The 27,560-nt window shown below is 38.5% G+C and overlaps 1 protein-coding gene across 6 annotated transcripts in view; it reads right to left on the bottom strand.

Moving 5' to 3' along the window:
* The window catches only part of LMBR1 (limb development membrane protein 1), a 164,159-nt gene that overhangs the window by 48,736 nt on the left and 87,863 nt on the right, over positions 1-27,560 (bottom strand). For all 6 annotated transcript variants that reach the window (XM_032394415.1, XM_032394414.1, XM_032394417.1 and 3 more), the window contains 4 exons: positions 13,204-13,330; positions 12,688-12,756; positions 11,913-11,977; positions 8,044-8,116 (listed from right to left, as the gene is read on the bottom strand). In XM_032394415.1, the coding sequence (XP_032250306.1) occupies positions 8,044-8,116; positions 11,913-11,977; positions 12,688-12,756; positions 13,204-13,330 (334 nt within the window). The remainder of the gene's footprint in view (positions 1-8,043; positions 8,117-11,912; positions 11,978-12,687; positions 12,757-13,203; positions 13,331-27,560) is intronic.

Here is a 27,560-nt window from a genome sequence, read left to right as displayed (position 1 = left end):
CCCAGGGTCTGATACATTTGAGATATTCTCAACTTCAGTGCTATAACCAACAGTAAATAGTATTCCTAGAATAACCATTGCTAGACTACAGAAGAACAGCTAAAGAAAGTCAAGAGGAAGGCATGTAGAGAACACAAGATGTGATACGAGCTCCCTTACGTTATGGCTGTTACCTTAGTTCAGACAAGGAATGACCAAATCAGCAAACTGTACTGACAGTAATGATGAACAACGCCTCTGACAGGACGTAACTACTCTAAACCAAGCATAAACACCACCACAAACCTTGACATCACCACAAAACTGCCTGGCAAACTCAGTGTAGTGATAAATAAGCAAGATTCTAAGACTGATGGTGACCAATTGCTTCTGACAGGTAACTAGGTTCCATGAGAAGATCGAAGGAGTTAATTTTTATCAATCTTCTGTTTTTCAGAATACAAAGGTACTGCAACTTGACACTCCACAAAAATGAAACAAGTACATTTTCTGTGCTCTTAAGAATAAAGAATTAATACAAGCTTCAATGAAAAAGGCTTTTTAAAAAAAGATCAAAATCAAGCAGGAAAGTAATTGCTACCAAAAGTAATATACTAACTTTTTATCATGAAGATGAAACTAGTACCTAACAAAATTGAATTGAATCATTAAGTTCAAAGTCTACAATATTTTTAAATAAATTACATTAAAAGAACTGTCAAGGTTTTGAACTTAAACAATAAAAAATAATTCCTATTCATTATGGTACTTCTAAAGTTACCCAGCACAGCCATAGGCTATATACACACGAAGGCTAATTATTTCAATTAATGCTGTTGCATTACTTAAACATTTAAACATGCTAATGATATATGCATCCTCTTAATCCTGGGTAGGAATTACAAAAGATTTTCTACCACAATTAATGTAATGGGACTTTCTGTTGGGCTACTCTTCTGGGGTCTTGGAGTAGATAGAAATGGATCTTGATTGCTCGTATTTCATGGCTTCACACTAGGGGAAATCACCTTATCATTGCTTCTTTACTAACACCCCAGGGCATAAGGTCCTACAGCCCCACAATCTTGGCTTGTCTTCAGAGGTCTCTACTGTGGGCCTTCCTAAATACTGTCTCCATGTAATTCTTTTATCCTATCACCAAATTTTATTTCTTCTGCCTTCTTCACTTCCTTTTGGATAAAAATGACAACTCTCCATCATGCATGTTTTTCATCTCTTCATTTACTCATGCAACAAATATTTACCACCAACCCACTATGTGACTGGGGATATCATGGGATCAGGAGTACAGAAAGGAATAAAACGAACAAAAATCCCTGCCCCTGTGCAGTTCCTGTTCTACTATGAAGAAACTGGCAATATATTTAAAAAGTGGAGAAAGTGGAAAGTGTTACAGGAAAACATAAGGCAGGAAAGAGGGAAAGAAGTGCCAGGGCAGAGGTGGAGCTTGGCAATATTAGTCATACCCACAAGGCTCCAGTGTGGGAAAGCCCACTGAGAAGGGGATCTTTAGGTAAAGCCCTGAAAGACAGGAGGCAAAAGGGAAACACAATGCCCTGGGATAGGAGGCGATGGGCCAGGGAAGAACAGCAAGGAGACTGCAGGAAAGGAAGTCAGAGAATAGATGGGGGGCAGAAAGGGAAGCACTGCAAAAACTGGTTTTTATTCAGATTGAAAAAGGAGGCCACTGGAGAACGCTCAGCAAGTAAGTGAGAAGATCTGACTTACATCTCAAGCACTTTGTCTGACTAGGCCAAAGATAGATGCATGGAGGCTAATTAGGAAACAATCTAATTAAGAGGTGACTATCGCTCAAACCAAGGTGGTGACATGCAAGCAGATACTTTGAAGCTAGAGCCAACAGCTTTGCTAAAAGGAATCCATATGAGAATTAAGAGAAAGACTCCCAAGGAATTGGCCTGAGCACCTAAAAGAATGGATCTGCCACCTATAGAGACGGGTCGGCTATAACAGAAGCAGAAATGGGAAATGAGATCTTTAGCTGATTTTGCACAAGATATGTTTGAGATGCCTATCAGGCATCCAAGTGGAAATGTCAGTAGACGGATGGAGAGGTCAGAAGCGAGGTCAGCAGCATATAGATGGTATTTAAAGCCATGAGACCAGATAAGATAACCAAAGGAGTGCAGGTAAACAAACAACAGAAGAGTTTAAGGACTGAGGCATGAGGCGTTCCAGTGTGAAAAAGCTATGGACACAGAGAAAAAACAGCAGTTTTTTGAGAAGCAGTAGCTCCTTAAGTAAAAGAACAAGGAGAGTGTAGTGAACTGAAAACCAAGTGGAATGAGGAGTGTGGTTGGGGACTCCGAAGTCACTAGCCAACCTGACAACAGCATGTCAAGTACAGCAGTGGAGGCGAGGTGGCTCCAAAACCAAGTACGGAGCACAGAAATGAAACCGGCGAGTGTACAACCCCACGGGTTCTGCTATAAAGACAAGCAAAGCAATGAGATGGTGAGACAGAAGGGATAGGAAGTCAACACAGATTGATTTCATTTCCTTCTTTCTTTTCTTTCTTTTCCTTCCTTCCATTTGTTCATTCTGTTGAGAAAAATTATAGCATATCTCTGTGCTGAAGGAAATGATCCAGCTGGAGAAAGACTGGTTATGTCAGAGAGACAGTAGAATGGCCATAGGTGTGTCCCTGAATCAGGGAGAAGGGACTGAATCCAGTGCCTGAGGGGAGGGCTGAGCTTCACCAGAAGCACGGACAGTCTGGTCATAGCATCAGTAGAAAAGGCAGCACGTGGGGGGGGGGGGGTGCAGGTAGATGAGTCAATACGAAGGGAAAAGCCTGTCAATATTTCGGCATGCTTGCTTCTATTTTCTCAAGAAAAGAGGAAGCAAGGTCATTGGCTGAAAGTGATGGTGAAGAAGTCCTGAGGAAAGAGAAGGCATAAAATGACTCCAGGAGAACATAAAGTACGTTTAATACACTGGTCATATATTTAAGGAAAGCCCAGGCAGGCAGCTGAACAGGCGTGCGTGCCGAGAACGTGAAGAGCTGGCTATGACCAAGGCTAGAGTTTGGCCAAGCAGAGAGAGGGAAAGGGAACTGAGAAAGCAGGGCACTGAGTCAAATGATGGCCCAGGAATTGAAACTGTGTGAGGCAGCAAGGGTCTGAAGGAGGTGAAGGAGAAAAGGCAGTAAAAAGTTATTAAGATGGACAGATGGCATGAAGAACCGTAGGGCATGGCACACTTCAGGCAGCAAGCTGGAGAGCAGGGTGACTGATGGTGAGACCGCACAAGAACCTGACACCGCTAGTGACAGGCCTGCGCTGTGGCCCCAGGCGGCCAGCGGCTGAGGAAGACCATCAAGAGAGGTGTATGGATGGCCGAGCAGGCTGCAAAGGTCATCCACACAGACACTGAAATCCCCAGTTGCAACAGGCATAGTGGCAGAAAGACTGATCAAAAAAAAAAAGAAACAAAGAAAGAATGATCATGAACCTTAAGGATGGAAGAGGAACTGTCTGGAAGGAGAGGAATGAAGGGAAAAGAGAGAAGTAATCAGGCCACGATCTAATGAGATGAGATTCAAAGTGTGTGAAAGCAGCAGAAGAGAACGAGAGGATGCCTGTCCAAACTCCTGCAGGAGTAAAGTAAGGGATGTGGGAAAGAACACAGCTACCACCTGCGAGGGACTGAGAAGCAGTATGTGCTGGAAGAGCCAAGCTTCTTCTAGCAAGAGGGAGAAGACTGAGGATCTAGGTGGCTCTGCTGCTGTAACCCAGCAGCTCTTAGATCCACATGGTTCCACATGGTGCAAGCAGTTTCAGGAGCTCAGGGACAGCGGGAAATCAGGTCAGAAATGCAACGTAGAGAGATGTGAGGGACAATCTGAGATGCAAGGGTCCTGGATATTCTGGGCTCCTTATGCTGACTACAGAAGGGGGAGGGAAGAATGCAAGCACTACTCGCCCTGGCCTCAAGGCAGACAGCAAAGTAAGGCTGTGTGCTGGGGATGAGAAGGGCAGGAGCCTCATGAGGACAGTGCTGAGTCCTGGGACATCTCACTCCTGCCATGTGATGTGGACACTAGGGAGGGCTGTCTGCACCAGATGGCTAGAAATCTGGGGCTCCCCCCTGCTCCAGGAATACATATAACTCCCACCATCTATTTCTTTTGTTTTCAGGTATTCCAGTTCTGGATAAAATCTTATAGATCCTTACCCCTTGTTTTTCTCTTCTTTAGCCAACTCATCTATGCTCTTGAGACTCAGAATTTAAATTCATCTGCTCAAGGTCTGCTGTTTAGAAGATGAGCAATAAACAGAAAAGGGAGGACAAAAAGCCGAGCAGACCACTAACAGGATGGCTTCTTTAGAACACTGATTTACATTATAATAGTGTACAGATTAGCTTTATTTTATTAACATATATTTTATAACATATTAAATTTATTTTAATAACATATTAACATGTTTTATATTTTATAACATATTAACTTTATAGCTTTATAACTTTATAAAAGCTTTATTTTATAACATATTAACATTCTGAAGTAATACTAATATTAATAAGAACAAAACTAGCACCAACAAGTGATAAACACGAACAATGGAGAAGTCACAGGCAAGTATTCTATCAAAAAGCTATACTGATATTTTAAAAACTATGCATGGAAATTCAACTCCAATAATATAATAACTACCACAACAAGTTATGTATCTTCCAGGAAAAAAAAGTGTTGTTTTTTTCAATGACTGTGAAGCTGAGCTCAGAGCAAACCACGCTGATGTCCCAAAGATTCTTGTGATGTGCATCACACATCCCCACGCAGACCAAGAAAGCACACTCAATGGCCACTAGCAAAACACCACCATGAATTCTGGAGTAAATCACTGCTGTAAAAATTTTTTAATCTTCTATTATTATTATTCCTATATTCTTTTCAAGAATATAGGAATATAGGATGCCTGGGTGGCTCAGTCAGTTAAGTGTCTGCCTTTGGCTCAGGTCACGACCCCAGGGTCCTGGGATCAAGTCCCATGTCAGGCTCCCTGCTCAGCGGGGAGTCTGCTTCTCCCTCGCCCTGTGCCCCTCCCCCTCCCCCTGCTTGTGCATGAGTGCTCTCTCTCTAATAAATAACAAAATCTTTAAGAAAAAATAGCCCAGGGCGCCTGGGTGGCTCAGTTGGTTAAGCGACTGCCTTCGGCTCAGGTCATGATCCCAGGGTCCTGGGATTGAGTCCCACATCGGGCTCCCTGCTCTGCGGGGAGCCTGCTTCTCCCTCTCCCACTCCCCCTGCTTGTGTTCCCTCTCTCGCTGTCTCTCTCTGTCAAATAAATAAATAAAATCTTTAAAAAAAAAAAAGAAAGAAAAAATAGCCCAGAATAAAAAATATTTTAAATTCACTTTTTTTTATTTTATTATGTTATGCTAATCACCATACATTACATCATTAATTTTTGATGTAGTGTTCCATGATTCATTGTTTGTGTATAACACCCAGTGCTCCATTCGTAGTGCCCTCTTTAATACCCATCACCAGGCTAACCCATCCCCCAACCCCCCCACTCAGAACCCTCAGTTTGTTTCTCAGAGTCCACAGTCTCTCATGGTTTGTCTCCCCCTCCGATTTACCCCCCTTCATTTTTCCCTTCCTATCTTTTCTTTTAACATATAATGTATTATTTAAATTCACTTTTTAAAAATAATTTAAAATGCAAAATAACCATTACAACAAAATACACTTGGCACAATACTAGATTAAATAAAACCCATGGGGATGACTTCCACTGCTTACATTCTATGATCTATACTTTTCTTTTTTTTTAAGTAGGCTCCATGCCTAGTGTGGAGCCCAACATGGGGCTTGAACTCATGACCCTGAGATCAAGACCTGAACTGAGATCAAGAGTGGGACGCTTTACTATAGAACCATTTGTGTTACAAGCCTGTTACAGTTTTCCACCTGAAACAGTCCACAGTGCTAACAAGCAGCAAATAACAAAACTATAGCAACTATCCCAACATATCATTAAAGAGCATCAATAGAAAGACTTTAACAACCTACCAACAGAGCACTTAGAAGTGGTGCATGGCTTACCAAAATAGTAGAAAATAAAATTATACTTAGCATTAGCTATCATAACATGCTTAATCCTCTCCAAATTATATTTCTGTGCTAGTCAGGGTATTTTGTTTATTTGGGTTTGGCTTCATTTTGTAATATATCTAGCCTTCTGGCAACTACTTCTTTTTCAATTTCTTTAGATATAATGATTCACTTTTGAATTTGAGGAGCCAAAGGATCTAGAAAGATTCTGGAGGGACTTTTTCTTAAAGCGAAAAGTGGGAAAAGGCTGTATTTTTGGTTTAGTTTCATTTTAACTCAAATTCTTTAATTCATGGGGCACTATATATACATATATATATATATATATATATATATATATATCTATTTGTTGTTTTATTTAATTAAGTAGGCTCTACATCCCACGTGGAGCCTGACGTGGGGCCCGAACCCACAACCCTAAGATCAAGACCTGAGCTGAGATCAAAAGTTGAACGTTTAGCCAACTGAGCCACCCAGGCCCCCATGGGGCGCCGTCTTTTACCCTTCCTAGCCCTCAGCCTCCTGACCTGTAAGAAAGACCATGTATTTCAGGCTGAAACGTAGGTGCGCGCTGCAGGCAGCATGGCAGTTCAGGCATATTTATCACATGGCAGCACGATTACCTAAGTAATACAAATTTATTATAAATTTACTACTTTAATGAAATTTTATAAAGCTGACAGTATTGAGTGTAAAGTTGTAATTCTGAAATAAAATAGGCTTAAATATTAAAATAGCTTTAATAATGTTAGAAGAATAAAAGATACATGTAGTTCCAGTCTAAAAGTTATTGGTACCAAAGGATACAATATTATTGCCAAGAATTCTCTAAAATAGATAAAATCTGAAATTCTTTGATTTAAGAATAAAGGTCTAAATGTTAGCAACACTTTTGAGTTGATGATTTAAATTCATTATTTGTGGGGCACCTGGGTGGCTCAGTCGGTTAAGCGTCTGCCTTCGGCTCAGGTCATGATCCCGGGGTCCTGGGACTGAGCCCCGCATCGGGCTCCCTGCTCAGCAGGGAGTCTGCTTCTCCCTCTCTATCTGCCTCTCCCCTTGCCTGTGCTCTCTCTCTCACTCTCTCTCTCAAATAAATAAAAATAAAATATTTAAATTCACTATTTGTAGCTTAAGAAAGTAGGTATATTTCTTCCTATTTCATACTTAAAATACCCTTCTATTTTATATCTACTCTTTAATTATGATCCTGAAATACAGTTAGCTATTAATAATCTGATCTTGGGGTTGGTTTTCAACATTAAAGAAAAAAAACAGCTTTGCAGGAGAAGAGAGTGCAGAGTGCAAAGCATTTCAGTAAAATAGAAAATTTACCCAAACTATATCATTTCTCTGTTAAACTATGTCATTACTCTTTTTTTCACTGGTTCTTCATTTGAAGCCAAAAGGATGAGTAAATAAAAATTAAACTTTAAGATCTTTGACATGCTTACTTGGTTATCACAGCTGATTATGAACAGCATTCCTAAATAACAACAGAGCTCCTAAGCATAACCGAGACCGTCAAATTTAGCACCTAGTAGCAAAAAGACATACTACTTTTGACCTTAAAGATTTCAACAGGAAAGAAATGAAGTAGGGATATTAAAGTCACTAAGAAAACATGCAAATTTGCAAAACCTCAGTAACTGAGCCGTCATGCTTAAAATACACAGCAGGAGAGGTGTGCCTTAGTGGCCAGTGTCTCAGAAATGAACCGGCCTTGCCAGACTACCGCTAACGCCAGCTAGGGAAAGATGGGGACTTGACCACAGTGCCACTAGTCTTCAGCAAAACTACCCTCACCTGGGACGTTCACATGTTACTCTTAGGTCTTGACCTAGTGCATCAGCACAATGTGCTAATAAGAGGCTTGCATTTTTTCCCCCCTCAATTAGCTGTCTTTTTTTGAATTAAATAATTTTTTATTGAGCTCTAACTATGGAATACATACGTACCATTTAGTCGTCTCTGGAGTGCTTCCTCCTCTAGGGTAATAATATAAATTTGTTCATCCAGGTCTTCAAGAATCTAAATTCAAAGATCAAACCTTTGACTAATGCAACATTAGAAAACTAGTGCTTATGAGAACACTTAGGTTATTTGGCCTATGACTTAGATAACCATTTAAAATCATTAGGAATTTAAAATAAAAATACTCAAACTAGTCTATTTATAAGTTAAGGAAAAATATTTTAGCATATAACTAAACACATCAAAAGTTGACTATTAGAAAATCTACATATATTTAAATTTAAATGATTAAAGAACACTGCAGTTCTCTCAATGAGAAGTAAATGTATGAATTCTCAACATCCAAAAGGCTAAATACAATTATACCTCTTACACCCAAACCAATATTTTAGAGCAAGAAGGAATAGATCACTCCGTCCAACATTGGTTTCTCATTTATATTTACCTAGATAATACTTAACACAAGAGACCTATAAACTCAGTAACTACCATGCAATACTTTCCACTTACATCATCTGTATATAATAAAAATTTTCTGCAAATTATGAATACTGGTATTATCAAAATCATTCTGTAGACAGAACCCTAGAGAAATATTATGCTTGTATATACCCCACCCACTGCCATACCATACAACACTAGTAAAAAACAAGAACCACTAATCAATCACCAATTATATAGGATATGACCTGCACTATCTTCACAACTGATAAAGCCTAAAATATGTTTAATTCTAGCTTTGTTAACATAGCTATCCTTCTTGAAATAATCCTAAATATCTTCCTAGCTCTGGGGAAAATCTAAAAGAAGCCCAGAGCTGATATATTTAATATCATTCAAACCCAAACTACTTATTCCCAACAAAACAATAAATTGTGAGAAGTTGATGGACAAAGCAAAAGGGTAGAAACCCTATATATGTATATCCTTTCAGCTCCCTGATGAGGTATATTCATAAAAAGGAGTCTCAAAGCATGTAACTCCTATCAGGTATCAAATCTGCCTAATTTCTATAAAATTTATTTAGAGCAATCCAATAATTCCCAGTATTTCAACAAATATTGATAATCCCTTATTATCAACAGGCTTAGCACTCACAGCAAAATAAAATAGTAAAATAAGAATAAATACTAACACACAAATAAGTAAGTACAAAAGCTGACCGACCTAGGAGAAAAGGGTGGGGTGACCCACTTCAGCAGGCCACCAGTGAGGGCCTCCCCCAAGAGACGACCCCTGAGTCTTAAATGGGAAAGACTGGGCAGATGGACAGCAGCGGTGCAGGCAGTGGACTGGGCTAAGTTAATCCAAGACAGGCTCTGAGCCTAAGGCAGGCAGGGGCCATATCTCTGTGGGTCATGACATCAAGTTTCTTTCCCATCAATATTCTCACCATTTCTACCATTTGGATCAAAATGCAGTTTTTACTTTTCTTAAGGTCTAGCCCATACAAAAAGATGTCCTCTTACAATGCAAACTATCCATTAGTGACTTACCACCATGGGTCTGTCTTCATGTGAGTGAGTGACAATGAATGGCACACCGATATTTGTGTTAAATGCTTGTGTGCCTCATCCCCTTGATTCTACAATAATCCAATGAAAAACAGACTGTTATCATCCCCATCTTATAATATGCCAAGAAACAAGGGTTTGGCAAAGAAAAGTTATCTGCCTTTTGAAGCCTATACTCTTAAACACTCTGAGCTGATGGGGACCTAAATATGAGTCAAACACAGTCCTTGACCTCAAACAGCTTACATTCTAGTGTCCAGGAAAGACAGAATGAACTCAAAAAAATAATTATAGAGTTAAAATAACTGTCATAACTGAAGCAAAAATAAAATGTCACAAAAGTTCAGAGGAAGAAAGACCCCCAAATTCTAGGTGGGAAGAAAAAAAGTTTTGGCAAGTGTTTTTGATAATAGTAGCCTCTTAGCTGATAGCTTAATTTACTAAAATGGGGAAAGGCATTTGGATCAGAAAAAACTATAAGCAAAACACAGAGGTGAAGAGGTGCGAAGTACACTCAGCAATAAAGCGGTTCGAGTATTCTGGAGCTTATGGCAGAACAAAACACTGGTCCAGAGCCCAGGGTCCGTAACCAGTCTCTGGGTTCAAATCCCACCCCATCATGACTGACCTGTGATCTCGTACAAGCGACTTAATCTCCCTGAACTACAGATAATTCAGCCATAAAATAAGACCACCACCTAACTTATGGGTTTGTTAACAGGATTAAATGAAATGTGCGTAAAATATAGTACTTATCACAAACATAGAGCCTACACTGAATTGAATATCATTAATATTGGATGTTAGGAACAAGAAAAGAGGTGAAGATAATTAAAGTTTCGAGAATAATGTTAATAAGAGACAAGTTTAGGAGAAAAATCAGTTTTGGGAAGGGTACTAAGTAAGTAGTTTGGTTTTCTATAAGCTGAGCTTTCAGCTCTGTGGAGTATTCGGGTACAGCATTTACAATGTGGTGTGGTTTGCTTTCGGTGTCTTTTGCTCCCTAGAGCTACACATTTAGAAGTGTCGTGAAAGTGGCAGAGGTGGTAAGAAGAACAGAGCAGAGCAACTTTAGACCAAGGACAGAACTTGGAACATTTGCCTATCTTAGAGGGCTAGGAAATAAAAATGGAAAAAGAGACCAAAAAACAAAAAGAAAGCTCTGTCAGAGAATCAGGAAGAAATTAAGAATGCAGTGTCATGAAACCTCTTCAAGAGGGAAGTGAATTTCAAGATTTGATAGCATGTTTTGAGTGTGTATACATTTATGTAGCAAGTTAAATAATCCAATTTTATTTTTTAAAAAGATAGGAAAAAATTATTTTTCACTTATTTTTTTAAATCTTTCAAAATTAAGCAAGCATTACTAAAAGAATATCTAACTACAATATTTCCTCAAATTTTTCCTGATTAATCACCCCAATAGGAAAGACAAACATATAACCAAAATAATTTAATAGGTACTAACAAAGGGGAATATGAAAAGTGCAGAGAAAGAAGCTTGATTATTTCAACTTAAAGAAAAGGTGAGGCAAGGCTCAAGAATAGGCAGTGGGTGCAGCAACATGAGAGCCAGGTCCTGAGCAGGCGGTCAGGCGGCTGGAGCGGGCAGGGGGCACTGATGGGAGAAAGCCCCGACACGCCTGCTAAGTGAAAGCACACAGCCCTCTGTGAGCACAGCCCACCAGCTGATGAATGTGCAGTCAGAGCCGAGGGGGCAGGAGCACAGGCTGGAGGTCAGTGGACTAGGGAAGAGGCTGTGAGCCATTCAGACCTGAGTTTGTAGGCAATGAGGACCCATGAAAATAATGTAAATGGCAAGTTCCTTAAATGCAACTAAGAATTATTTTCATGTGAGTGAATATTTGACAAAATAGCTAGAGGCCAAAGAAACTAGGGACAAATCATTAGGATTACTACCAACTGAAAATCATTTAAAAATGAATATATGGCAACTCTGAGATTAAAGTGAAAAGTATAATCATAATGTAACATGCAGACAACTTCTCAGAGATGTAACTGCTCTATGAATCAAGGAATATATGTGGTAAGTTCTGAAACCTAACAGAGTTACTACTGGTACAACAGACACCGACAATACCTCTAAGTATTTGTAAGTTTTGTCTTAAAATTTGCTAGAAGAATTTCTACCTGTCTATAGTTAGTATTTTAAAAGCAAAAACAAATTTGTTTCCAAAGATGAAAAAGATTAAAATAAAAGCAACAATAACAACGAGGTCACAAGCCCACAGCAATACACTAATGTTTCCGATTGCTAATTCACAACCTAAAAGATGTTCAAATGTAAACACATTTAACAAACAAGATGACACACTTACTGTTGGCTTCACCAGCAACTGACCCATCACTGTGAACATGCGGGAAAGGCCAACAGGGGTACACACTGCAGGAGAGGTCACAGAGAGGAGGCTGATAAATGGCTAGTGCAAAATACAGAACAGACTCCAAGACTATCGTTGTAAGAAAATTCTTGCCTCAAATTTAGATTCTCTCAGTGTTTTATCAGAGGAGTCTTCATCAATAAAGAAGCTAGAGGGGATGACAGGTGAAGGACGAAAGATACCTAAAGACTGAAGAAGGCTTAGTACGTGCAAGACTCTAGCAGTTGAATAACAATATCTTCACTTAAAAAATTTAAAAAAAAAACAACTAAAGAGCAGATTAAAATTTCAAGTGCTAATGGAGTTGAGAACCAAACAACTACTACCTTAACTCCTTTTAACTACATTTATCTGCTTATAATATCCCTGAGATATGCTGTAATGCCTCAAGTAAAACTGAATACATTTTAAATAAAGACCACAAATTCACCACACAGGATTCGATGTCACCACTCAAGAGCAGAATCTAATGCTTCAGCGAGTGTGTGCCTGTGTGTGTCTCTCCATGAGAGAGGCTTTCCTTAAAGAACAACACATGAGTTTTATTCCATGGCTTCAGTTTATCAAAATTTATCTTAACATAAAAAAAGTTAAGGGCCAACTTTAAAAACATCTCCAAGCTGTTAAGTAATTTCATCAGGAAACCTTACTATAATTTTCTAAAACAAAGAACTCCATTTTCCTATCAACATTAAGCCAGAAAAATACTTACGGAGAAGTAACAAACATCCCATCAGAGATATACAGGAATATAAATAGGGTAGGTAAAACTCCCAGAGATCTGTAAAGAAACACAAATATATTTTAGTAAATCCAAAATACTGTACATTAAGATATAGGTTGACTATAAATTAATGTTTGATAAACATCATAATTGTCTATTTGAGTCTACTAAACCATATAATTTCTAAATTGTACATTAAAAAGATCTAAAATAGAAAAGGAAATAACCCTTTTGCAAAACCTGTTTGGAGGGAGAAAAAAAAGTCTCCATGGAATTTTAAGAACAGAAACCAACTAAGAAACAAACAAAAATCTTAAAAGCTGCTTGCTCGTTCTGAATACAGCAAACACAGGAACACATTTATTTTCTTAAACATGTCTAAAGACTTGTTAACTCTGTAAATTAACAACAAGGGCTGACGACACAAAGAATTACTAAAACGTTCATGAAAGCGAATGCGTAATTATACGCCCAGTTCAGCGTCCTGGAGAGAAGCTGACTTACCATACAAAGACTCCATGCTCGCTGCGTCCTTGTCAATGAGCGCTGAGGCTACCCACACTATCCCAAGGATAAGGAGTGCAAGGAGGACAAGCATGACCAGAGTTTCTAAAATTCGGGCTCGGATTCCCTGAAAAAGATAATGGAGATCTAACTGTATTTTATTTCATCTCATGATTAATTAGGTTTCTATCTACATGAAAGCACAAAAATTCTTTGGAAAGGGAGGAAATTTATATTTATTAGGAAGACAAAAAACACTAGCTTTACAGTGTCGTGTTTAGACTGCCTTTGTTTTACCAAATTATGTAGAATACCATCAAGCTTTAAAGAACCAAAAAAATTCATCATGAAAACATTTTTCAAAACAGTGTTTTAAGGGGCGCCTGGGTGGCTCAGCCAGTTAAGCGTCTGCCTTCAGCTCAGGTCATGATCCCAGGGTCCTGGGATGGAGCTCCATGTGGAGCTCCCTGCTCAGTGGGGAGGCTGCTTCTCCCTCTCCCTCCCGCTTGTACTCTCTCTTGCTATCTCTGTCACTGTCTCTCTCTCAAATAAATAAAATCTTAAAAAAAAAAAAAAAAAATGGGTTTTAAAACGCAGGTTGATGAATTTTTGTCTGTGGTTTTAAGTAAGGGCCTCGAGGACGACTACAGTCCGGGGCCAAGTAGCCATGGGAGCGACGGACCCGGCGAGCACACACAGCCCCCAGTCCCAAGGCGCCAGCCCCCACCCCCGCCCCCGCCCCCCCCCCCGCTCCCGCCAGCACCCGCCCCCCCCTCCCCCCCCCCCCCCTCTCCCCCCACAGCTGCCAGTGCCCCCTCCCTGCTCCCGCCAGCGCCCCCCACCCCCTTCCCCCACTCCCCTTCTCCCCACCCCGCAGCTGCCAGTGCCCCCTCCCCCACTCCTGCCAGTGGCCACCTCTGGCTCCCGTAGCCCTCAGCACAGCCGCCGTGTCCCCCCTGCTCCCGCCAGCAGCCCAGGGACTCCCTGAGCAAAGCCCGGCAGCAGAAACCAAGGCCAGTGTGCACGGCTATCGATTATGTACTACACTTCTTTCTTGACATTAGATAAAACCGTCATTACTTCATGTGCCTGGAATATAATAAACCATCTTTCTGCACAATTTTGTTTTAAATATAAAACAAATTCTGACCTGAGGGCCAAACCAGAGGCCAGGCTTCTAAACTTGAAACCTATTGGACAAGGCAAACAAACAAACGAATGAAAACAACCTTCTTATATTCCTGAAAAGTCAGCAAATGATTGAATCCATACCTAAATTCAAAGATTCACATTGTTGTTTTATACTATAATGCACTAATGTACATGAAATAAAACAAACAATATTAGAAGTAAATCCATGTCTCTCGATAAAAGAGTTGGAGGGGCCTGCTCTTACAGTCCAGTCTTACCACACAGGACTGCCCTAGGCCGGTTAAAAGATGTCCTCAAATGTGGAGTCAGCACACCTTAAGCATTTCCAGCAAGGGAGGCCGGTGGACCAGAGTAAATGACGCTTGTATTTTATTTAACACATCAGATCTAACAGTAGTTATGACTCAAGTGAGATGAAATACAAACAGTCCCCAAACATACTACTAAAAAACACACTCCAGCTTTCCTGAAGAACTCTCCAAACCCGCACTTCACAACTTTCAAACCACTCAGGATACCAAAACATGACCGCTACCCTTTTTTTTTTTAAGTAGGCTCCACGCCCCGTGTGGGGCTTGAACTCACAACCCTGAGATGAAGAGTCACAGGCTCTACCAAATGAGCCAGCCAGGTGCCCCAGACAGCCACCTTTTAATGGTAATTTCTTTTTCCTTCCTTCTCTCTTTCTGAGCAATAGTCTTTTTTTGTAAGCAAGAATCTTATTACACATCAAATATTACATGGAAAGCTTAAAACAGATAAAAAGAACAGGTGCTCTGATGAGAATGTGTAACACCCTTTCAGCTTGTCTCTTCCTATCTCTGACTGGAGCCTAAATCCTGCCTGCCTCCAACCAGAACTTCGGAATATTAAGGGCGCCCAAAACACCTAACACATGTGTCTTAAGTGTTATGACATATGAGCTAAACACTGCAACCGTGTTCTGATATAAAACAGTAGTGATCCTTGGAACCATCTGAGACCCACTGTCCCAAAAAAGTGTTTTAATAATATAATTATTAAACAACAGTAACAATGTAATAATAAGTATATAATCATTACGATGATATTAAATGTTGGGGAATGAATCTACCATAAGATTTACACACTTCCTCTGATATTTTGGTAAGAAATATCTGTTGGCAATTAAATGTATTTTTCTTCAAATATGTTATTCTGCTTCGGGAGCTAATGCTCCATGGGTCTCTCTCATTCCTGTGCATCTCAGAGAGGCAGGGATAGACCTTGTTCTGGACTTTCTTTTTTTTAAGATTTATTTATTTTGGAGAGAGAGCGTGCACACATGCAGGGGGGAGGGGCAGAGGGAGAGGGAAAGAGAATCCCAAGCCGACTAACCACTGAAGGTGGAGCCCAACAAGTGGCTCAATCCCATGACCCTGAGATCATGACCTGAGCCGAAATCAAATTGGGTGCTTAACCAACTGAGCCACCCAGGAGCCCCTGGACTATATTTTTAAGGATGTCTGGATAGCAAACAGCCTTGGAAAATAGAGACGGTGTCTCTCTGAAGCAGGTCTGTTTTCTACAGAGCAAAGCGCAGACAAGTTTGCTTGAAGCCCATTTGTGGGTTCCCCTAAGTTTGAGATTCCTCAGCTATGACTTGAGCCCACTGTAGGAGCAGCCTCCACCTGAGCCACACTGCCCCTATGAAGCTGGTGGGAGGGGGGGTTGTCCTGGGGAACAGGAAACTCATGGCTTGCCTGTTCTGAGTAATGAAGTCCTTTGTCTCTGATCCAGGAGTCTCATGTCTACAACTACCATGCAGGAATCTAGCAGACTGTCAGCTTGCAAGTACAGTAAAATCTCAGACCCTCCACAATTCTGGCAGCTTTGGGTGACAAGGGTAGGTAGCTAACATGGCTTTCTAGAGAACAAATAAGGGCCCACAAGGTTGGGTTAAGGGCAATGAGAAGACTCCCAAGATCTAGCAGTGAATGCTCTTACCCAAGCAGTAGGCAAGTGGGAGAAGTATGAGTCCCCCAAGGACCTGACATGCTAATGCCTGTCAGAGGCTGGGCTGCAGGCGGAGCTTGGTCATAGCCCCTTCTCCTAGAGAGGAGGGGTGTTATCATGTTCGTGTAACACCAAGCCCTACAAGGCCAGCTAAAAAGACTATGATTACGAGGAACTATTCTTCTTGTATACTTTGTTGTTTTCTGTATTTTCCAAATTTCATAGAGTGAATTGCAGGGCTTTAAGTAATATGAGAACAAATTAATGTTGTTTTTAATTTTTAATTTTTTTCTTAAAAGAACTAACTTCCAAGAGATTGACACTCAGAAAAATAATTTTTAAAATATCCAAGTTCAGTTTATGAGACAGTATAGCGAGCTAGTTCAGGACCCCAACTCCAGCAACAGACTGCTTGGGTTCAAAGCCTGGTCCGGTCCCATCACTGACCAACTGTGTAACACTGTGCAAATTTCTAAATCTCTCCGTGCATCAGTTTATTTCTTCGTAAAATAGGTTTATCCCTACCTTATGGGGTCATTATAAGGATCAAATGAGTTAACATAAGTAACATGCTTAGCATTAGGCTAGGTGTTTAGTAAGCACAATATAAGGGTTAACTGTAATGGCTCAAATTACTGCCTTTGTTTTTAAAATTTCCAAGGCTTTGTAGTTTACCTATCATTTGTGTTTCTGGATTAAATTTATTTCTCCTAATGCCAGCTTATCAACTTCTTCCCATCTGTCACCTATCATTCACAGACCTATAAGAAACAATCTCGTGTTTCTTGATGATATGAACACCGGGTACACAAGCATTTCTTATCATTTCCCTCGCCATGCTGATTAACATACAAGCTCCTAATGAGCTTAACCTCCATGCTACTACAGCCCAGCACACCCACTAGCCTCACTCCCTCGTCTCTCAGACCCACCTGTAGGATCTCAGACTGTGAGACTGCTCCATATTTCTCTGATACCTCCAGTCCTCTAACCTACACTATGTCTTCATCATTATAACCTCCACTCCCTCAATCCACCCAACTCCTCCAATCAGTCTTGTTTTCACTTGCTTAAACCCTATGTTGAACTGTGTATTTTAATGATAATCCAGTACCAATAATATTCTAATATTCCTGGTCCCTTTGATTTCCACCAGACTACCTTAATTCCACTGGTGGCTCATTCCTTGAATTCTCAGTCCTGTGAAAGAAATTTACAAAATCTTGAGAAACATGTGCTACTACATTCCAAAGTGGGTCTTTGCTGTTACCTGGCAATACTTATGCTGATCTCTGGCTAAGGATTCCCTCAATGTTTTTTTAAATGTTTTCCATTCTCCTTGACCCTAAATCTCATCCCTTGCTTTCTAGCAAATTGCAGCTGCCCTTACCTCTTCCTTAGTAGGACATAACTGGGGAGACTGCACATCCCTCAGCTTCCTTCCCCTATCTCTGGTTTCTCTGTCTCCGTACTTCTTTCTTTCATTCTTTATATAAAGGAAAATGCCTCAGATCCCTTTTCTCCATGGCTCAGGCTTAGATGTTCATCCTTTCAACATGCCGGATCAGTGCTTCTCAAACTTTGGCATATGTCAGCATTACCAAGGGGCTTGCCAATCCCTGAGAACCAGCCCAAAGACACTTCAGTCAATTCTGATGAAGCCAGTTCATGTGATGAAGACACCAGATAGACTGCTCTGTTCTTCCCCTAGGTGATCTTGCCTCCTCACGTAACCAACGACTCTGAAGTTTCTATCCTTAGTCCAAATCTCACCACTGAGACCAAGATCCATACATCTGAGCTGCCACCTCCCCTCAAGTATCTCACAAGTACATAAACTTAATTCTAAAGTCAAACTCATCACTTTATCCCCTAAACATGCTCCTTCAGTGTTACATACCCCAATTAATGGCACCATTATCCACTGTTTTTTCCAGATGCTGCAAGCATCCTTGTCATCATCCCCCTTGCTGCTGCACCCTCTCACTCTCTCACACACACACACACACACACACACACACCTTGGACTCTGATCTATTCAAACACTAAGTCCTTCTGATTCTACTGTGTCATTACGACTAAATCCATCCACTTCTCCTTCTGCCACCACATCCATCTCACCTGGACAACTCCCTACTTTGCTAGCTAGTAGTCCAAAATCCAACTCTTCTTTCTCTCTGCCTGACCTGTTGCCTACATTGCAGTGGGAATGCAATCTTTGCAAAACACAACTCTGATCGTGTCACTCTTAGTCAGAACTTGCTAACAGAAGTACAGGCCAGCAACAGGGAAACAGGTGCATTAATGCAACAACACATAAACATCAAATCTCATTAGCACCACTTCTAAGAAAATGAGGTGCTATACACACAGATCCTTAAAGCTGGGTCTTACTCTGTCTTCTGCTGTTTAGATGGTATACAAAATAATTAAAGACAAAACACATATAGATGAAACAAATTATTTATGATTTAATAGCATACAAAAGTGCTGTCCAAAAGACCCTTCTGTGATGATGGAAATGTTCTATTCTGTGTTATCCAATAAGATAGCAACTAGCCATATGTGTTTATCAAGCACTTAGAATGTCATTACTGTGAATGAAGAGCTGATTTTTAATTTTATGTAACTTTAGTTCTTTTAAATTTATATAGTCACACATGGCTAGTGGTTACCATATTGGTCAGAGCAGATTATTAACAGCCTGCTGCTAACAAAATCTGATATAAGTACTCTCTGTACTCTCAAGTACTTTCTGGTTATTTTTCTAAATTTAACCTTGATATAAAATTATTTGAAAAACAGCTTGGTTAAAGTAACCTCATTTAACATGCTGTTGTTCTACTTAATATTTTCATTAGCATTTATGTCAAAAAGAGGTAATCTACTATTAAATTCAAAAACTGCCCCCTTCTGTTTACATTAAGAAAAATTACATTCTCTCATTAAGAAAAATAGTTTTTAAACTGCAGCCTACATATGACCCATCTGACAGTGATACTAAGGTTCAAGACCCACACACTTATTCCCATTACACTGACAAACCAAGTCCTCAAATAAATCTCTGTGTTAAAAAAAATAAATTATATGTGAACAGTTTTTCTAAAAAGAAACAACTATATAATTCCAAGAAGATGCTTTTTTCTATTACAGATATATGAATAATATCAAGAAGAAATGTCTAAAATGTATACTCACATGCTTAACCAGTCATATAAAAATCATTTAGCAAAAAACCTCTGTAGTCAAATCATATAAATGGTTCAAAATTTACTATCAATATTTCTTTTGAAAAATAGTAAATAGGGCGCCTGGGTGGCTCAGTCGTCAAGCGTCTGCCTTCGGCTCAGGTCATGATCCCGGGGTGCTGGGATCAAGTCCCGCATCGGGCTCCCTGCTCAGCGGGAAGCCTGCTTCTCCCTCTCCCACTCCCCCTGCTTGTGTTCCCTCTCTCGCTGTGTCTCTCTCCGTCAAATAAATAGATAAAATCTTAAAAAAAAAGAAAAAGAAAAATAGTAAACAACACAAAAAGAAATCTGCTCATTTTCAGTTATCAATCTAAGCACAAAAGAGTGAATAAGCAATATTACACATACAGGAAAGGCTGCCACAGAGCAGATCATCAAAACTGTTAGATAGGATTATGCCTGTTATGAAATACTGATAACTGCTGTAGGAAGAAATAACCGTTATTCTGACTCAGTCCACTAGGAGGCCAGGACAGTTATGTTTTCCTTTTAATTGTTTTTTTTTTTTTTAATTAAACGAGACAAAAATCAGCCCAATTTGTAATCAGTGAAGTGTCACATTCATGAGCTTTAGCAACACCAATAGAAAAATATAAATTTTTTCATTAAATGCAATGTGGCAGCTTTTTTTTTATCCTCAACAACTTTAGGACAGAGAGAAGAGGCGTAATGGAGCTATAAATAACCAGAGACTTCATCTGTTAATTCAGAATTGACTGGCTCCTACAAGTGCCAAAAATACATAAACTATGGTTACTACCTTTCTTGAGATCATAAAAGTATTACAAAGCCTAAAAAGTACAGGCTTTGTGGCATGTAATATGTGAGATTTTTAAACTTTTGTATGTGATTCTGCCTGCAAAAGTAATGAAAGCATTGAGAGAGCTTTTATCACTACCATTAATCACCAGCAGGACAGCATATAAGCAAAAAATATGCCTACTGCTCATTTTTCCATTAAGAGTCAGAATGAGGAGCTAGGATCCCCAAGGGGAAGGTTTCTATCAACTCTATTCTTGCATATGCTGAGCTGAAAGATGTGCCAGATGTCAGAATAACTTACTGAAATACCCTGCAAATAACAAAGCGGCAAAACATTGTCCGAGAGGAAAAAGGTTTCCATTGTTTATCTTAAAAAGTAAGGAAAGTCTCCTGAATATAAGATCACAAACTGTAAGAACTTGAACTTAACAACAGTTGTACTTCTTTCAAGTACTTTTGAATGCTTATCCTATGTCATATATATTACTAAGATTTCAAGAACTCCATAATATTTTTATCCCCAGTATGAATACTGGGATAATCCCTCCCCAAAACCATGAACCTAAGTTATTTTAATGAAACTCCACCCCTTTTATTAAAATCATAGTTCAATAAGCACTCAATGTACTAGTTAAAAACAGCATTGAAACTAAGTACCTTCTTTTTGCTAATGAAACATTATATTGTTTTTAAGAAAAGCAAGCTACATAATTACACTAGTTTCATTATCAATATTATTTTGAAAAATTACAACCATCACAACATTGTAACAGGTTAAATTAAGTAGGCTAGTAAAGACTAAATACATGTAGACAGAGATTTCTTTTTAGATTTAAATAAGCACTGAATGGGTAAAAGTCTAAAACATTAAAATAGTTATTGCTTTTTGAACTTTTCGTGCTGGTCAATTACACATTTAATTGCTTTGTGCTGAAGATCAATGAAGTGACAATTACAATGTATACACAAAAGCTCTAACAATAAGCTGACATGTTTCTGTGGTGATGAACATTTAAACAAGATTTTGCCTGGACATCTTGACCTCTCAGAAGGTATGTAAATACCATATTATATACTATGGCTCCACCCATCAGGAAAGCCTGGTAAAAATTTCTACATTTATAGAACATTTAAAATATATATCAAGCCACTGTTCATTTAACAAAAAGAGTCTCTTAGCAACACTAAGATAAGGTTTGCTCAGCATGCCATCAAGACTGCACCAAACATATATGCTGTCATCTGGGGAAGATCGATAGAAACACTAATAAGGAACAGAAAATAAAAGGCAGGTATTAATTATTTTAAACCATGAAAATAGCTACAGACAAGCATCAGAAGAGTGTCACACATTTCCGCCCTTTGCTCCCAAGGTAATCATTAAGAGTTTGGACAAAAAAAAGTTTTGGTCCCAGGGCAAAGAAAACAGCTTTATAGAAAGCTTTGTTAAGCTACAGTGAAATATTTTTTAATATTAATATTTTCTGCATTTAATGTAATCTATTTAAGATGGAAAGATTAAAACTATAAGATGTTCAAGTTATTAAAATTTGACAGAGAATATATTTTAGGATAAGTTAAAATAAAAACACTATGATTGCCAGTTCATTTAACTAAGATGTTCATTGTATTCAAATTTATGAGAAACTTCCCATGATGTTAGACAAACAAAAATCCTCAAGATTGCAAGTAAATAAATTAATACAGCAAGTAAATGAAACAAGTAAATAAAAGAACTGAACCATAAAAAGATTGCAAAGAATTTATATTAAAATTTTAAAATGTAATTCTAAATTTGGAAAAAAAGTATTTCTCGGTATACTACATCATATCAAAATAACTTAATGGACAGCCAGTAAAGACCTTTCCTTCTACTTCTTTTCCAATAATCTTTAGTTATCAGTTTCACAGAAAAGAGATGGGAACTGACATTTGCCGAGCTCCTACCAGTTGTTTTATATGTGCTCACTGAACCTTCATGATAAATTAGAAGGTAAGCTGTATTATAAATGAGAAAGCTCACACCCCAAAAAGTTAAATAATCTGCCTACAGTCACCCTGTTCAAGGCTTGCCTGCACTCACAGTAAACGCAGGTCTGTCAGCTTTCAAAGCCTGTGCTTTCCACCTCCTCACACAACAGAAATAAGACACCAAAGACAAACTGACATGGAAATAGGGAGGTGGGGAAGTATGCTTAAAACATATTTAAGACAAACCTCTAATTTAGTAAAAGAAATAAAGCAAAATACATAAAAGCTTCTTTTACTAGAACATTAATTTTCAATCCCATAATAGCAAACTCATGCTGAGGTCAAATCCTCAGTCCCATAAGAAACTTTTAATACAAAAGAAGTCAATACCTTACTATTTGTTTCATAAAACACCCAAGCATAAACTCCAATAAAGACACAACAAAACAAAGATTAGGGTTTTTATCACATTACTATAGCAAAACGTACAAAATATTAAAGTGTAGAATATAATAGAAAATACTGCCACATGATTTAGATGTAGCGTCACATCACTTATGTGGCAAAGAGTACATTCACACAAAAAGCACTAGGAATTCCAAAATACCACATAAGGCTTAGGGCTATCTGCCCTCACTCCATTATCTGAGTTGGGCCCATCTCTCCCTGATTTCCACATTCCCTCCAGCTCTCAATAAAAGCTGCTTGGGGTGGATAGGTGTGCACGCATGTGTATTTATAGTTTTCCACTGAAAACCAATAAACTGGCATTTTAGTTTTACCTATCAGCTTCCATTTGGGTAATGTGAGCCCATCACCAAGAAATAAATAGCCTTTTGTTCCTTCCTATTTTTAAATAATGACAGTATACTGTTTAGCTCTGTATGTCTATTAAATAGTTGTGGATTTACCACCCAACTTAAAGGAACATCATCACCACCACTGCGGCACCCGTGTGGCCCTCCCAACCGCACCAAACTTCCATACCAAAGTGGCCAAATGTAACCACTAATTTGAACTGCCATCTTCACCATTTATTTACTTTTATTTTTGATTGTGGTAACATACACATAACATAAACTTTACCATTTTGAACATTTTAAAATGTACAGTTCTATAGCATTAAATACATTCATTCACATTGTTCTGCCATCACCATCACCATCCATCCCCAGAACTTTTTCACAGTCTCCAACTGAAACTCTGCACCCATTAACAATGACTCCCCATTCCTTCCTGCTCCTACCCCCAGCCCCTAGCACTTACCACCCTACTTTCTGTCTCAATGAATTTGACCATTCTAGGGACCTCATATAAGTGGCATCACAGTATTTACCTTGTCGTGTCAGCCTTACCTCTCTCAGCATAATGCTCTCAAGGTTCACCCATATTGCAGCATGTGTCAGAATTTCTTTACTTTTTAAGGTGAAATAATATCCCATTGTAGATGCATACTACATTTTGTTTATCTATTAATCCATTGGTGGATACTTAGGTTGTTTCCACCTTTTGGCCATTATAAATAATGCTGCCAGGAAAATAAGCATATAAAGATCTGTGAAGGAAAGAGAGGAAGATGGCGGTGGAGTAGGAGGACCCTAGGCTCACTGGTTACCAGAGGGGAGGTGGGCGAGAGGACAGGTGAAACAGGTGATGGGGATGAAGGAGTGCACTTGTGATGAGCACCAGGTGGTAGATGGAAGTGTTTCACTATGTTGTACACCTGAAACTAACATTACTCTGTATGTTAATTGGAATTTGAATAAAAACTTTTATAAATAAATAAAGGAATATCTGTGGAGTTCTTACTTTCAATTCTTTTGTGTATATACCCAGAAGTGGAATTGCTGGATCATATATAGTAATTCTATTTTAATTTTTTTTGCAACCACCATACTGTTTGTTTTCCACAGCATCTACACAATCTTACATTCCCACCAACAGTGTACAAGAGTCCCATTCTCTCTACATCCTCACCAATACTTGTTATTGTTTTGGGGGGTTTTGCAGTTGTTAGCAGCCACCCTTATGGGTGTGAAGAAGTACCTCACTGTGGTTTTGATTTACATTTCCCCAAAGACTAGTGCTGCTGAGGTCTTTCATGTGCTTATTGGTCACGTGTATGTTTTCTTTGGAGACATGTCTATTCCAGTCTTCTGTTCCTTTTTTATTTGATAGAACAGGTACCATCACTATGTTCTTCAAAACTGCTTTGGCTATTCTTGGCTCTCTGTTCCCCCATAAGAATTTTACTATCTGCTTATTACATTCTTTAAGATAATCTGTTGGAACTTTTTTTTAGAATTGCATAAACTCTAAAAAATAATTTGAGAACTGTTATTTTTACCATGTAAAGAAAGTCATAAACACAGAATAACCTATCCATTTATTTAAGTCTCCTGTAACATCCTTCAATGAGATTTTTTGTTTCCATATATTATTTCCATAAAGATTCTAGATATCATTTGTCTGATTTATTTCAAAATACCTTACAGCTATCTTGCTACTATAAAAATATTTTTAATTAGATTTTCTTTGTTGTTATTTATGGATTTTTCTATATTAATTTTCTATTTTAATCTATATTAATTTTTTCTATGTTAATCTTATATCCAGGTTCCTTGCTAAATTTTCTTACTTGAATTAATAATTTATCTTTAGATTCTATGGGATTTTTCAACAGACAATATCATCTAATAAATAAAATAATGACTATTTTGTTTGTTCCTTTCAGTTTTTCCTTTTCTTGTCTAAATTGTACTACTAGTAACTCCATTACAGTGTTATTATTAGAAATAAAGGATTTAAGATGGCATCCCAATTTTAAAGTAAATACTTTTTACATTTTTACCATTAAGTACAATGTCAGTTACAGACTTAGAGTAGATATCCATTATCAAGTTAAGAAAGTTCGCTCAAGTTCTTAGTTTGCTTTTTAATCATGAATGGTTACTGATTTTGCTAAATGTGTTTTATGTCTCTTTGGAGGTGCTCGCTTGACTTTTTTTTTCCTCATTTACTTTCCTAATATGAATTACAGCCATAGATTTTCTAATGTGAAACCAATCTTGCATACCTGAAATAAAATTTTCCTTGATGATGATTTTTTGCATACATGGCTGAATTCAGCTTAATATTTTGATTCACAAGTATTCACAAGTAAGAATGGCCTATAATGATCCTTTCTTATACTGTCCTTGTCTACTTTCAGTATCAAGATTATATTAGTCCCATAAAACTGTGAGTGTTCCATCTTCAAATCTCTGAACAAATTTGTATGAAACTGAAGTCATCTAGGGGCGCCTGGATGGCTCAGTCGTTAAGCGTCTGCCTTCAGCTCAGGTCATGATCCCGGGGTCCTGGGATCGAGCCCCACATCGGGCTCCCTGCTCCGCAGGAAGCCTGCTTCTCCCTCTCCCACTCCCCCTGCTTGTGTTCCCTCTCTCGCTGTCTCTCTGTCAAAAAGTAAATTAAAAAATCTTAAAAAAAAAAAAAGAAAAGAAAAGAAACTGAAGTCACCTATTCTTTGAAGTCTGGTAAAAATATCTTGCAAACTGTCTGGACTTGATTTTTTTAAAATCATAATGACTGTAGAACTTTCATTTCTGGCAATATTGAGAATAAGATATCCTTAATTCCCTCTGCCAAAAAATGTCTAAAATGCTAGATCAAATATTTTTAAATCTCCCTGAAATCTTCTCTTTGTCTATTTATTCTGAGCAATACATTGAGTTTGGTACCTCTCACAGTGTTGGCTTTTCCCAAATGTCAGGTCATTTTCTGAATCCCTACTCATCTTTATATTTAAGAGTTTTTGTCCCTCCTGGTTCTCTGGTGACAGTAGAACTAGTAAGTGAATCTAGAAAATAGATCTAGATAGGCAGGATCTGATTCTGTCTCAGTAGCTTGTATCTTGGTGGACACTTTTAAGTATTTACCAGACGCTCTACCACCAGAACCCCCATTTTCTATGTCAGTCTACAGTAAGTATTACTGCTGCTTGCTAACAGCAGCTCCCCTCTGAGTACTCTGATCCTTTCTGTTCCTCACATCCTTTACCAGCAGAGCCAGATGGTTTTAATTTTTGTTAAGACCAGGTCAAAGAAAAATGTGAAAAACACAGATATACTTAGATAACTGGAAATGCTAAAATCAATTTGCTAATAGATGCAAAACTGGATAGTATCCTATGGGACAACATAATAAAATGTTTGGGGCTATCTTTTGTATAGAAAAGGAATCAATTCTATCAGACAGAATCATTTTCATTGCTCTTACTTTCCTACAAGTTAACTCTAACCCTAAAGAGATGTAAAATAGTCAAGTCAATAGAAAATCAGCCAAAGGTACACATGCCTAGAAAATCGGATGACCACCACGGTACACTACGCAATGCCTAGGACTCCACTGACAGAACACCCAGGATCTCCTCTGCCCATTTCCAAGTCTTGGACAACTCTTCCTGGCACCAGATAATTTATGTATGCAAAATAAATTATTAAAATAAAAAGGATATAAACTATATGTACACACTAATTATAATTACACAATACTCCAAACACAAATATTGACAGGTAATCTGGAATGATATAAAGTATAATGTCAGATTAATTGGCTTTCTATGAAATTGTCTAAACTAAAATTAAAATATTAATGAAAAAGCAACAGAAGTCAAGATACATAGGACAATCAAACAAAATCATCAGCCTCATAAGTATGCTTCATGCAAGCCCGATATGACATAGGAAAAGTAAACATTAAGGATCCTACAATACAGATGCATTCAGGAAGGATTTGTACATTTGTAGAAACCATCTTGGAATCTTGAGGATTTCTGAACATTAGATTGGAAAAGATCTTCTTTGAACAGTAAGGCCATGAGAAGCCAAAAACAGTTTACAAAGCTAAAGAGGAAAGGCCAAAAGAAAAGACTGGACCCCCATATTTGCTGACAAAATCAGAGCCAATTCAAACAGAGACCACAAAACCTCCCAATCTGGAAAAAGACCCAAGAATGTCCCCAAATTAACAATTAGCAAATTAACACTGTATTCCAGATAAAGGGCCAGTAAAGTTAACAGGTAGAGAGAAAAGAGGAGTCAGGGAGATTGGTTCAAGATGATGGATTATCATAGAAGACAGGAAAAATATATAATAAACCATCAATCAATTAATCTGCACCTTCCCTAGCAGCTGTAACAATACCAAGCATACAATAAATGGCCAACAGGAATTAACTGAATGAATTAT

Source organism: Phoca vitulina, unplaced genomic scaffold (genome assembly GCF_004348235.1).
Source record: "Phoca vitulina isolate PV1807 unplaced genomic scaffold, GSC_HSeal_1.0 scaffold80, whole genome shotgun sequence".
Classification (NCBI taxonomy): Eukaryota; Metazoa; Chordata; class Mammalia; order Carnivora; family Phocidae; genus Phoca; species Phoca vitulina.
This window is presented reverse-complemented; position numbering and strand designations above follow the sequence as displayed.